General features: G+C 41.5%; 1 protein-coding gene across 1 annotated transcript in view; it reads right to left on the reverse strand.

The window, feature by feature from the left end:
- Positions 1-14,555, reverse strand: part of REV3L (REV3 like, DNA directed polymerase zeta catalytic subunit) — a 106,800-nt gene extending 92,245 nt beyond the window's left edge. Inside the window, exon 1 of the mRNA XM_057390190.1 lies at positions 14,326-14,555. Coding sequence (XP_057246173.1) covers positions 14,326-14,464 — 139 coding nt within the window. The 5' untranslated portion in view covers positions 14,465-14,555. The remainder of the gene's footprint in view (positions 1-14,325) is intronic.
- Positions 14,556-14,945: the final 390 nt, after the last annotated feature.

Below are 14,945 nucleotides of genomic sequence, written 5' to 3' on the forward strand. Positions count from 1 at the left end.
TTCCTATAGATGACACTATCATCCTTAACTACAAATTTCAGGCTCAAGCTGATTTTTAAGCAATGTTTTCCCGTTGAAATTTGGAAATTTTGTTTTCCCATTGACATTTTAATTTTCCCTAAAAAAAACCATACTGACAAATGAAAGATACACTTCTTAGTATAATGACATGGGACTAGTCTTATATCCAATCATGTTGTTATTGACTCAAAGACTTAGTGGACAGATTTCCCTGTCACACATTCCTTTTCTACTCTTCTGAAAACTCCAAGAAAATTTAAAAGACATCAATACAATAGTTGCAGAATTTTCAAAATATTACTTACATGCAAGAAAAAAGTGAAAAATGATTCGTATCTAATTTAAACATCTAAAATTTKGTTCAAAACTGTATCATAACATTTCTAACTGCTATATCAGGTTCTACTCCGTCAAGAACACTACGGTTCTGGGTATGTACCTAAATACACTTTAGAGATATTGAGGAGTTAGGATTATATTCAGAGTAGCAGAATATATCTAATTCCATTACATTTAGTTGCATTACAGAATGGCTGGTATCTGTAACAGATCATTTCACATTTGAAGAAATTAAGAAACCATTTTAATATGTTTAGATGAAAAGAAGTTGAGATTCCTTCATGAATGCAGATGAAATGGACTTCTAATTCCCCAAGCTTTACTTTTTTTTCTTCGTATGTGTCTCTTCCTGTGGTCCTCACGAGTATGCCACCTCTAGTACTAGAAGTATTCTGATTTATTGTTCTGATGAACTCAAACAGCGCACTTCTGTARAACTGTGGTGTGTGCAGTAATTCGGAACACAGCCAGTAGAAAATCATCTGCCTTCCTTTAGTTACTCATTAAAGCATCAAAATGCAGCTCACAAAACACTCTGAAGCTGTAAGTTATTTTCAGCTCTAGAACAGCTGAAACCTCAATTATGCTGTGCTAACAATGAACCCAATTACTTGAGGACAACAGACTCACTACCTCCATTAAAAAAAAAAMCAATACCGCAAACGCCCCCCACAAAAGCCTCCTCAGCTCAGCAAACAKACTGAATAAGTCCTTTCCCTTCTCTTGCTTCTACCCTACAGTGCTGTGACTTCCTAGTGTAAGAGCACTAACAAATAACCACAACTGACCATTTATTTGTTGCAACTCAAGCCAAATAAAATCAGAAGGCTTAAGAAAACAACACTTATGCAACACGATGGTTACTATAACAAATTCTTTGACCAAGAAACTCTTCTTCAATATTGCACACCATAAAACATTTTAAATCATTAACTAAATACAGACAAAAGAAAATGCAAGCCATTGGATTGGAAACTCAWCAAGTTACGTGATGCAGAGATTCAGCTGTATGATAAAGTTTTAAGTTTCAACTAATGGCTTTTGCAAAGCAGCTGTAAAAACAGACAAGTTACGTACTACTCGGTTTTAAACATTGCATGTGCTTCTCCTGACCCTTGTGTATCAAATTATGTATCTTCAGACAATAAAAACACTACAATGCAATCTTAAGTCACCAGRTTTTCTCATAAAGCAGCTTCTTACTCAAGTTTCTCTGTCCAACTCCACTTTGATCTACTGTTATTTCTCCACCACCATTTAATCTCCACAACTTTATTGCCAAATGCATAAATATCAGCCTCTCAGCATTACATAGTTAAAATACCAGGTCCCTGGCCACTAGGATACTACAAGTAAAAAATGCAGTCAGTCARCCTTTAAAAACTAGAATTGCAACATTCACTGTAATTAAAAGGCTTACTGTGAGTCAGATGGCCACAGAAGCCAAATTATTAATAAACTTAAAACACTGCATTACTAGTGGTTTCCATAAGATCACAACATTCTGAAAAAGCCAAAGACTAACTTGGAAAGAACCASATATTGCTACGGTTTTCTTAGAATAAATCAAGCTAACACAACCCAAGTGTGATTTTTATGGAAGTAACTGAGYAACATGACAAACACACAAGCTACAAGAAGCCCACCTGCACTAAAGAAGAGATGATCAGGTTGAAGAAGTGTGTTGTTTGTCACAGCATTTGGGTTTTGTTCTGGTTTCTAAACCTACCACATATGCACCTAACATTAAGCAGGCCCACCTATCTTTCTCTGCCAGTAAGAGATGCATTTTCTTGTGAATGCATCACAGCAGAATCCAGCTTGAAGTCTGGCTGGTTTTAGTTTGTTTCTGCTGTTACACTAGGAAGATGAACACAAGATACTGTTTTATTTACATTTGCATATCCCTTAAGCTAAAAACAATAYAAATTTTTATGAAAGTAGCAATACAAAAGATGTTCACAAACTGCATAGTGCTCATGAGAATACTGTAGTTTTTTGCTACATTCTACACCGCTTGGACAGTTCTCAGTCAGGGGACCTTGTTTTTCTCTCTTCTCCCACTGCACAGAGCAATAAACCTCAGGCAACACCTCATCTACTTCCAGCCACAAATCAGGAGATAAGAAATTCCAGGGGACAAATCAGCCCCATGAGCCAAAGCAAGCAAAACCAAAAGGGAGCAGACTTAGATAACTGGTCCCTGTTATTGCAACTCCAACATCAATATTTTCCAGAGCTCTGGCTCTCAGTACTCTCCTTCCTCCAACCTCCCCCACCTCCCCAGCTCACCTCACATGCTCTACATATTCCTTTCTAATCCCAGTTTCCTTTCAACACATCCCACCCTCCTCCTGTTTTTCCATTCAGGAAATACCTCCTACAAAATTCCACTTCAAAATAATGACTAACAGTACTACCATGCCATCTGTTTTCATAACATATCACTCTTTCTACACCTTTTAATGTTCCGTTTACACAGAATGTAACTTTTTTGGAGTGAGAAGTACCCTACTATTATCTGCATACCACCTAAAAGAACTGGTTTCTGTTCTTACATCTTTCATCTTTAATATAGCAGTGGTTAAAAATGACTATTTATTTCCTTGATTCGGTTTCCAGCCACTAGCATAGGAATGCATATTCACCAACGACTGACATGCTGGCACAATCTGTAAATGCTTAGCAGTACTTYATTCTGTTCTTCCCATCAATCTGAAAGTGGGGGGGAAGGGAGGGCTGATAGGGGTTTTTTGTGGGGTTTTTTTTAGCTTTTCTTATTGGGGTTGTTTTGGGGGTTTTTAATGCATCAGACTGAAACCAGGAAATTATGCTGTAAAGATACTAAACAAATCTCTGCATGGAAATTGCGGGTTTACAAACACACACCTCAGTGCACAATTCCTCAAGAACTGTACATCAAAAAAAAAACCATCACCAACAAAAAAAACACAACCCAAAAGAACAGAAAAAAAACTAGAAAAAAAAATTACCTGAATTATCATGGCATAAATGTACAGCATATGCTACTCTTCTGAAGGAAAGAAAACATGGGACAATTTAAAACCGTATATCCAATACACAACACCTTTTTCGTCACATGATGGCTTATATTCAGTTATTTTACGTAATTCTCATGTTTTCCATCAGGTAAAACCTACCATCAAAACCCAGAAAATCCAGATCCAGGATTTATTACTTTTACACAGTCATACCATACCCAAGGTATCTACATAGATACATTTATAACATTTATAAAATGCTACAAAACAAACTTTACTGTGATCAGAATTGAGATGAAGTGTGTCTACTTTCACCTCAGAGGATGGCAYGTTAAGAAAAGTTTGAAGGGACAACAAGACACATTGGAGATCTCTAAAAATAATTTGACTGTTACGCAGCAGGGAGAGAAATGAAACTTAAGTGTGGAGAAGCAGTCTTGCAATAATGGATCAGAGAGGCCATTCRTTTGTGGTGTACTCTAGAGCTCAAAACTCAGGTCAATGTTGTTTAATATCTTCATTAAGGACCTGGATATTGAACAGGTGTACCTCAGCAAGTTTGCAGATAATAAAATCTGGAGGTGTGCCTTATGCACCAGAGGGTTGTGCTGACATTCATAACAGGCTGAAGAAATGGGTAGAAGAATTTCACRGAGCCCTACAAAGAGAAATTAAAAGGGGAGGAATAACTCCATACATCACTAGGGGCTRGAGGCAGACAGTCTGGAAAACAGTTCTGATGGAAAGGACCCTGGGGTGCTGAATGAACATAAGTGAGCAGCCACAAAGAAAGCCAAAACTGTCCTGAGCAGCATTATGAAGAATAACACCAGCAGGTTGAGAGACATGATGCCTCTCCTGTACTCAGCACTGGTGAAATGCATCCTGGAGTACTAGCTTCAGGTCTGGATTTTCCAACACTAGACATGGACATACCRGAGTCTGACCATGAAGATAATCAAGGGCTGGGAACATTGGACATACAAGGGAAGGCTGAGTAAGCCAGGATTTTATAGCCTCAGCAAGAGAAGGATTGGGTGGGAAGGATCTTACCAATGTGTATAAATACCAGACAGGAAGCACTAAAGAGGAGTGAGTCTGACACCTCAGTGGTATCAAATGAATGGACAAGAGGCAATAAGCAAAAACTGAAAGACAAGAAATGTAAAAAAAGTCTGGTGCTTTTCTTTGTTTGGTTGGTTCAGTTTGTTGTGAGTGTGGTCAAATACTGGAAGTTACTTAGATTGCRGCATTTTCATTCTTGAAGGTGGTTTAGACAGTCTTGATTTGCACATCAGGTGTTTGGACTAACTAGACAATCTCTAGATGTCCCTTCCAATAAGAACATTAATCTGAGGGGGAAAACAAACTTCTGCTGTAAGAAGTAGATAAACAGATAACCCATGGCAGAACTGGGTTGTTTTTACTGTTACTAGGTATTAGTATTGTTTTTACTGTTACTAGGTATTTAGGTTTAACAGTAAAGATGGTTAAGTGTCGGTTCCACAAAGCTAATTCAAAGAGCTAAAAAATTAAAATATTTGATACTGTAGATTCATTTTACCTCAGCATAAGAATATGCCTATAATCTCTTCTGATTTMCTACAGACAGCAAAATAGGTTTCACTGCTTACAAATGTGAATGCCACAAATTCATTTACTTAATGGTCAGTGGGTGCAGACATACAAGAATATAAAGAATGATTCATTCGCAATAAAAGTATTTTGTAACAGCTTAAATATATAACTTTTCAAAATAAAATAGAAAAGTTTTTGTATCAAGGACTCCATAAAAGAGCCTCTTCATCTGGATAATAAGTATAATAGGGGTGGCAGCAATAAAAATTAGCTCATTATTGATCTGAAGGCAGTACCTGCCAACATGAGAGCTGAATCAGTTTCCAATTCCCACTGCTTAATAAGATCTGTGCTATGCAGAAACCCACCTAGGTAGTTTCAAACACAAAATGAAAGACTCATTATCCATCYCATTATACAAAACTCAGAAAACTTCTATTGCAAACCTCTCCTGAGGAGTACTGTCAGGTATTATGGATTAGGTGCAACATTCCACAGTCCTTTCAATACTCATACTGAGCACCGCATGTTGATATTGCACCTAAAATAGGACATACAATTTTTCTGTAGTAAACACTGCTTTAGTCAGCAAACAGCACAGAGGCACAACCTGAATGTAATAAGCAAGGCTGCTGGTACTTTTTCTCTAATTTTTTAGGAAAAGAACATGTCACTGAGGGACAAACACAGCTTAACAATGGTCTCTATACTGAATATTCTCTCTTTTCTTCTTCTTTCCAAATCTAAATCAGTTTCTATTAACAACCACAAGTTTCCATTAACAACCACAAATCCTTCCAAGTAACTTTCAGAGCTGTAGGGTAATCAGCTTAAAGTCAGCTACTTGGCAACCTTTCCACACTATTTGGATGCAACTGTGCTTACCTKGACACACAAACAGGCTGTACGAAGCACCTGGATACTCACTGCTAACAAGAGTAATCTCAGTAATCACAGAATGGCTGAGGTTAGAAGGGACCTCTGGAAGTCACCTGGACCAAACACCCTGTCCAACCAGGGTCACCYAGAGCTGGCTGCCCAGGATCACATCCCGAGAACTTTCAGGTGTCTCCAAGAATAATGACTCCCCCACCTGAGAATCAGAGAAGGCATGAACATGTACACCAAGGTAACATGACATGAACCCATAAACATGCAGTCAACATGACAGACTGCAAATATATGAGTCAGGGAAGAGTTATCTGAGATGGCTGTCTGCATACTGATCACAGTAAAGTTGGAATATACAGACATCAAATGGCTCCCTGAGCCACATGGCTCAGCCCAGACAGCAAATGTGAAGTTTTATTTAAATGCCCTGTCAAAAACCACAYAAACTTCTGCACACCTTTAACTTCTCTGTAATAAAAGAAGCTCTTGAAAGAAAAGAGCCTTAACAAACATGCATGAATGAAGCCTATGCAAGAACTGACATTTTGGAGAGTTTTGGTACACTTATCTGGTATTTGTTTAGATTCTTGTTAACTGTATCACTGGCAGAAAAATGCAACCTGTCTCCAAGCTCACATACTTGATTATACCACTGGATTCTTAATAATTATTTGTTTCACCAGAATACATGGAGGTATTGTGAATAACAGTGCAATTAAGTGTAAGTACACAGATTTCACAGCAGATCTCCACAATCAATCCCTGGACCTTGTTAACCAAGCCTAGGCCTTAACGTTATAATTGCTACCACAACCATAACTTTGGTCAACATATTAAAGAACACTGTTTTACTGTTCACATTAATTTATTACTGAGCAGTGTAGTAGCACAGAAATAACACTACTTGTAGACAGCAGCTTCTTCACTGTACTATCAGTTCTGCTATTTATTTGATGTGGCACWCTAAGTAAATACATCCTTCTCTTTACACAGATATACCTTGCTGTCTGTGAAGAASATGCTCCTAAAATATGAGATAATTCAATACAGTGGAACAATTTTCTCCACGCATTAAATGTGATATAGAGGAGACATACACAGGTTYTTAAAAAATGCATACAACTGCAACATGTAGGGACAGTACATATGACATGGCAGACAGAGAGGAAAAGGCAAAGAAGCAAGTTCATCAGCTGTCACCTCAACATCCAATGATGAGATGAGGAGGCTGAGATATTGGCTTTGCAATAGTTGGAGATAAACAGTATTTTCAAAGGGCAGTAAAAGAAGAAAAAAAAAATTGACTGACAATTGTACTGAGATTTTGATCAGCAGGTCTCTTGTAACMTAAGACTGAATCTCCAGTGATCCTGTCTGGTCATTATAAAAAATTCCAGCTGCTTCATTTGTGAGGCAGWACATAGACTATAAATCTTTCAGGTTGAGTGTTTATACTGCCTCTTTCCAAATGGTTATATATTCACAGACATCATTCATCTTTCTCAGAGGTCCACTGCACACAGAGGTCAATCAAGTCAACCAAGGGTAAAGGACAAAACTAAAGTAACGACAACAGTTAGTAGTAGAGGGTTTATTGATGATTACTAAATCATCAATACTTGAACTCTGATTATGACAGACTGAGAAGAAATGGATAGCATGGTATTGCCACACCTGTTTTCTTCTTTCAGAGATTTATCTTGTCTACTCAGACTGCAAAAATTACTAAGCARGAGCTGTTTCTAACTGACTGTTTACACATCATCTCATCCTGCCAACCTCAGTTGTGATATGCATGTGCTTCTCTGGTAAAAATAAGAGCGACAACTATTTTCAGACCAGTGTGCTATTTTGAGGAGGTTCGTTTTACACACTGAAAAAGAATATATTCCAACAAGCAGCCAAAAAGCACCCTTAAGAAGTATGTAACAGAACTGGAAATTGTAGCTGAGAAAGATAAGCTCTTGGTCTACTTCCAGGGACACTAATCATAAAAACCAATCCCAGATTCAATACAGAGGCAGCTRCCTTGTGGGACACTTGAAGTCTGCAGCTGATTTGAGTTTTAAGCATGTAGGGTCAGTTACACATGTATTTTTTTCAACTGAATTACAGCACAAATATATTCAGTGACTAGATCAAGAGGTACTCTACAATAGCAAGTACAATACTGGTTACAAACCCAATACCTGGATTCTATTTAGAACATCCATTTTGTCACAGTATTTTAAAGTTTATTTAAGAAACGGTTTTAGCAAGTTGTATATACACAAGTATGAAATTGGCTATTTAACAATTTTCATAGCAGTGGAGTAGTATCCCAGTTTATTCAGCCAGCCTCTCATTGCTCAAACAACTCCACAGGCAATCTATACAAAGTATGCAACAAATGCCTTTAAAAAAAACCAACAAAAAAACACCCCACCACCAAAAAAATCCAGAAGGTTCTTAAAAAAAACTCCAACCAAACACAASAAACCCACCAAACTCCCAAACCCTGACAATTTAGAAAACACATCCTTTTAAGACATGAGGCAATTTTTCAAATAGTTCTTCAGAAGTATGAGAAGCCTGTCAGCRCAAGATGCAGAAATGTTATGATGGAAGTGAAGCTACAATGTACAACACAAAATATCCTTTAGGCCATGCTGCAGCCCACAGAACAACCCCTTCTCAAGAGTTGTATGCTGGTATTTTTTGGGAAAGGGTGTGAAGTGGTAAAGCAAAGGCACCAGCCTCACCACAATGACTATATCCTCTTTCGTGTCCTCTCACTGTGAAGCCACTGAAGAAAATAGAAGAGTATTAGCAAGAAGTAGTACCCACTTCTGGGAAATGGAATTTGGGAAGGATCAGCAACTGCAATGACACTCAGATGTGAATGCTGAACTAAGGAATGAGGGAACTGTGAATAAGGAATGCTGAACAGGGAATGAGCACTGTGGGACACAGTGTCTGAAATGGTTGCGAAAATGAGGAGAGGAAAAGCTCATCATGAACTGAGTCTAGAAAGCAGCAAGATCTTGCAACGACTTCAATCCTTCTCGAATGACCAACAACAGAGGACAACAACAGAAAGACAGACACTGGATGAGATCAGATATACAGCCTAGCCAGGTCAGAGAAGGGGGAGATGGGAGGGGGAAGAACAGAAGAAAGAAGATAAGCAGGTCCCTTCACTGAGTCATACCAGAGCTACTGCTGCTGGAAGGGAGCCAGATTTTAGCTGGAGCTTTTGCCTCTGCTTTTCTTTCCCCCTTTCACAAAACCAAGAAGTGAAGGCACCTAACTTAGATGTCTACCTGAAATACATTCACATTTTGCTGATTGTAAGCCCTACTCTATGTTACATTTAGCCTCAGAAAAACTTGTAATCAAAAGCATGCAGTGCACTCTAAAAACATCCTTTTCTTTGGCTGAGTTTTTGTGCTGCTCTGAGTAAGATTCTTTCTTGGATCAGTGATTTCATAATGTAAAATACAAAACCCCTCCAAACAAGACAAATACATAAAGTGGCAGTTGAGAACAGCATTTATACTACTCCTCAAATTACACATTGCTTTTACCTAGGTAAATTCCTAATCTGCCTTCTCCAAAGGCCCTCCTGTCAACTGAATGTAATTTCACAGCCTAACAACTTTCAAAAGCAGTTTTAAATGTACACCTGTTTTTGTAAAATATATCACATATCAGCTTCAAATCACATCCACATCAAAACTAATATTTCAGTTATCTGTTTGACAAGATTCATTATCAAACATCAACAGGTATCTCCTATATGGTTCGTGAGTAGTGTTCTCAGCTACTTGTGCTCAGTCTTGTTAAGTGCTTTAGGTTGATAATTCAGCAATCTCAGCTTGCTTAGTAATGTCTCTCCTAAAAGAGACATTCGTTCATCTAGTCTTCCTGATTTCTGTATGGATGGATTTACAGCTTGGCTCTGTCTTTCTGCAGTTGAATAAACACCTGACAGAAACACTCAACTGAGAATTCACATACATATTCTGAAGTGGTCAGTGAAATCCAAGAGTTTGAAATGGCCAAGAGTGAGTAGGAAACAAATCCAAGCTTTGATACCCCCATACACCATAAGAGATCTCACAGTAAACAAATCTTCACAGTACAAGCCAAAAAGAAATAACATGGAATAGYAATCTCCTTCGGAGGTCACCTAAATTTAATGCAAGCTTGGAATGTGGCTTAGGGTGACTTACAAAGCTGATTAGCAAACAGAGAACTAAAGTCCACTGACTTTTTCAGAGAAATAAAAATAATATAGACACAGCATCCGGTTACTGGTATGATTCCATAGAGCTCCATCATCAGCCCACTTCTCTTCAAGATCTTCATAAATGACTTAGACACAGAACTTGAAGCAATACTAATTAAGTTTGCGGTGACACTAAATTGGGAGGAGCTGCTGACTCCCTCAAGGGCAGAGGCCCTGCAGAGAGAGAGACCTTGACAAATCAGTGAGATGGGCAACCACCARCCATAGGAGGTTTGACAAGGTCAAGTGTCAGACTCTGCACTGGGGATAGGGTAACCCTGGTTTTGTGTATAGACCAGAGAACAAGAGGCTGGAAAGCAGCACTGTGGAAAGGGACCTGGGGTCCTGGTTGATGGCAAACTGGACGTGAGTCATTAAGCTATTAAAGGGCATCAAAAGGAGGGCCATGGGGATGGTGAAGGGCCTTGAGAGGAAGCCACATGAGGGGCAGCTGAGGTTGCTTTGTCTATTCAGCCTGGAGGAGTCTGAGAGAAGACCTCACTGCAGTCTGCAACTTCCTTGCAAAGGAGGTACAGGTACAGATCTCTTCACTGTTGCAACCAGTGACAGGACTCGAGGAACTGGCATGAAGCTATGTCGGGGGACGTTTAGGTTTGATATCAGGAAAAAGATTTTCTTGACACTGGAACAGGCTCCTCAGGGAAGTGGTCACAGCACTAAGCCCGACAGAGTACAGGAAGAATTTGGACAATGCTCTCAAGCCCATAATGTGACTCCTGGGGTGTCCTCCACAGGACCAGGAGTTGGACTTGATCATCCTGATGGGTCCCTCCCAACTCAGCATATTCCATGGTCTGATGATCAAGAACTACGGCATAACCTCTTCCCAAACAAAGCAATTAACACACATGACTTTTATGATTACAGGTATGTCTTACTTTAAATGTATCCGTTTAGAAGCTATAAATTAAGGTAGTTAGGTGGTTGCAAAAATCTTAACAAGATTCAGATTAGCAACAGGAATGAAAATTCCAGAAATGACAATTCAACTAACAACAATACATTAWCAGAAAAATTAATTTTCACTATGATTTCATGCTAAACAGGCCTTGCAATTTTTCAAGGTTTTTTTCTATTTTTACAAAAAGCATTTACAAAAGTATTAGGTAGCAGACAATACTGCCTGAGAAGAGAATGAGATTGTTTCACACTTGAGCACTACCTAGTGAATTAAAACCTATTGTTTTTATGTATAAGCAGCAACATTATGAGACTCCCTTAGAGATACAAATACTGGTGTATCAGATAACATCTATGCTCTTATACAATAAAGCATGAATTCAATATTGCTTTCATTGTATCACCACCATGGCAGTGTTGCAGCATTTCTGAAATTATACTTTTGTCCACATCACTATGTCAACAGATGTGTCAGTCTGTTTAAAGCAACAAATAGCTAATATTGAATGAAATGGCTAACCATCTCACTTCACCATTTGCTACTGTAATTAGAATTTTACTCTTTATTTCACAAAATAACAGAATACATCAGGCGGATCTTTGGACTTCAACAAAATTTTGATTTCCTCTTAGAGCATCTTTCAAGCTCTTATTATGGAAAGATGCAGGACATCAAGACAGGATTTGCATAGCCCTGCCAAATACAACAAGATTTCTTCCTCGAAAGACATAAAGAAGTTGTCAAATGTTATTGCCAACACAGTCTGTTCTAAGAGCTGATSCTTCCATTACTTTTTAATTAAAAGTCTGGTTTTTACCTCCCCCGACCACAAATCRCTTTCATTTTATAGATTGTACCAGTAAACCTTTACAAATTAATTGTTGGGTACGGATTCCATAAAAGCCTTCAAAGGTAAGAACGCTGGCAGTCCTTGTCACTCACACACCTCACTGAGTGCAGTACCTACACMAGATGGGGCAGAAAGCACTGGTGGGTGCCTTCAGGACCACTGTCCATAGCTGCTAGTGGACACAAGGGTACAGCATTGCCAGACGTTTGACTTTCTGAAGATTTGCATAAACCACTGCCACATACCAATCAACCCCCCTTCACTCAGCAGGTGGAATTCAGAGTCTGTTCTGAACCTGACTCCCAATTAGCTGCACAGCTTGGGCACACAGCTATAAACACAGTAAGATTCGTGCAAAGYTAATCATGCCGGAGGTGAAGCAGCCTATACAGCCATAATGGGTTGCTACCAWGAAGGCAGCAAGGCAACGGAGCCCTTTCCTGGAGGCAAGGCACACACATTAAACCCAATGAGAAAGGGTCATTCCCACCCAGACCAACTCAAGTGAAGCACCACACTGCCTGTAAGCCAAACAATAAGGACATCCCATAGTCTTAGTGTGCTAGAAGTTGTTTTTACTATTCCTTTTTCCTCAAAGAAAATGTCAGTGTAGATTAAGTGATTACACTTAGTTTTAAATTTCAGCTCCTAGAAATAACCTGAGAATCACTGTCAGAGTACTTTTGACAATGGCTGCTTAGGTCCAACACCTCTGAAGAGACAGAATTACATTTGTCTCCTGTTTTAAAAGGAAAAAAAAACATGCAGAGGTGCAATAAGAAGATCATGAATCTTATTAGCAAATGTTACTAGAAGTACAAAACAGAAAAAAAAAGCATTAAAAAGGAAATAAATAGGATAGACAAGTCACACTGCCTTTGCAGACTCCAGTGAATTGTCTTCTCTAACGAAGAAAATTAGAAACACTTCTATTATGCAAACTGACATTGAAGTTTATGGTTGGGGAAGCCAGGGATTTCCTTCTGTATTCCTAATAGCTGGACAACTAAACTACTTCACTGTTTACTTTATGATGCCACATTCATGATATGGCATAGCCTAAACATTTTCTTAAAAGAAAATAAGCCTTAATGAGTTAACCACACGCATACACAAAAATCCTGCTACCTGCCAACAACCTCAGGCTCTACATTTTTTAATAATGAAATAGTTACTTGTGCCATTACATAAACATTATTACATAATATCTCCTTTGTATGCAAAATTAGAGCTATAATAAAATAGGTCCCACTATTTCACTATTGTATCTATTAATTTCACTCATCCACTTAATAATTTGGAGCTATAGTTGCATCAGAGCACAACAGCTTTAATATGTCACGTTCCTCTGTGCTTAAACAGAGAAGACAGTTTATTCTGAATTAAAAAACAAGAAACAAGCCAACAAAAAATACAACAAAAAAAATCTGYTCCTACTATAACTAGATGAAGGGAAAGACACCTCTGCCGCGCTTTTTTATTATGTGYTTTCTTGCCTAAGATTTAATGTATGTACCAATACATAATTTGTAACATGCCAGTCAATAAAATATGCAGAATTCCCTAAATTCCCAAGGTCAGCATTACACAGCGTAAGTGTAAAGAAATCACAAGCAATGATGCTTAGTATGTCTAATATCTAAAAAAAMAGGGTTTTTTCCAACTCAATATTTAACGTATGGCCAACTACAATATATATTTAAATCATTTTCCTAAGTAATGAATTTGTTAGAAATTTGTTCTAAGAACATATTTGTTTGTACTGGTCAGGAAAAACACGGTATTGGTCAGAAACACGTTTGAGACGTGGGACAGCTGTAAGCACAAGGCCAAACGGCGAAGAGGCAGTGAAGAAGTGGCATGTGACATTCGGGAGTCTCGGGGGGCAACATGTGGCCGGCACTCCGGACGCTCCTCTCTGCAGTGCAGCACCGGTGCCTCCGACCGCGACACGAGCCCCCACTTCCGAAGTGCCGCACAAGTCTCACTTGTGACCGCGCTCCGCGCCGTCCCCTTGTCCGCTCGCCCTTCGGCAGGAACAGCTCCCGGGAAGGGCAGGAGAGCGGCGGTGGGCACCGGGAGCGAGGGCGGACGGGCCGGCCCCGGTGTTTGCACAGCTGCGCCGCTCTCCCGGGGCAGCCCCGCACAAAGCCCCGGCGGCCCCGCAGCCGCCGCCGCCACCGGGCGGGCGCGGCGCGCCACTCGGGGCAGGTCCCCGCTCCTCTCCGCTGCCCTGCTGTCCCCGCGGCCGCCGCTGGCAGGTGAGACGCGCCGCAGCGGCGGCGCCGGGCGCGGAGGGGGGAGCGCGACCCAGCCACAAAGAGCGGGAGCTGCCGCTGCCTCCGCCGCGGGGTGGGCGGCGGCACGGCCGGCGCCAGCACGACCCGCGGCACCGCAGCGGGGGGACGTCCCCGCCCGCCCGTCGGTGGCGRCGGCGGGGGTCATCCCTTACCTGCAGGGGTGGCGCCGAAGACTCTTACGACGGGCACCCGCTTGGCCGGGGCCTCTCGGAAGCGGGACTGGCAGGGGTCCAGGCCGGGCAGCGGGCTGCCCATGTAGTAGTCGGCAGTCACGATCCGCACTGAGAACATGTTTGTTGGCCGCCGCCGCCGAGGCACCAGCACAGCACCGAGCGAGCGAGCGCGGAGCGAGCGCGGAGCCCGCACGGCTCCCCCCGCCCGCCGCTGCCGCCGCAGCGAGCGCGCGCGCGCGCGAGCACAACACCCCGCCGCTGCCGCTCCTCGCCCGCCCGCCGGAGCGCGCGCACGCCCGGCGGGAGCGGGCGCAGCCTCGCGCGCGCCTTGTCTGTGTCGGCTCCCCCCGCCGCCGCCGCCTGATACCGCCGCTCKGGGCGCGTGCGCGGCGGCGCGCCCAGCGCGCGCTCCTATAGCCCGTGCGGCCGCGCGCCCCTCAGGGCCAGCGCGGGCTCGTTCCCCGCGGACGCCCCGGCGGCGACGGCGGCGCCCCGGTCCTGGGCTGCAGCTGCTGTTGCCATGATGATGTCGTCACGGACGCAACCATTGAAGGAACGCGGGGGGGGTGTGGATGGGCCATGTGTTAGGGGGAAAGGGG

The sequence above is a fragment of the Malurus melanocephalus genome, unplaced genomic scaffold (assembly GCF_030028575.1).
Source record: "Malurus melanocephalus ecotype Western Australia unplaced genomic scaffold, MMel_1.1 scaffold_23, whole genome shotgun sequence".
In the NCBI taxonomy this organism is placed as follows: Eukaryota; Metazoa; Chordata; class Aves; order Passeriformes; family Maluridae; genus Malurus; species Malurus melanocephalus.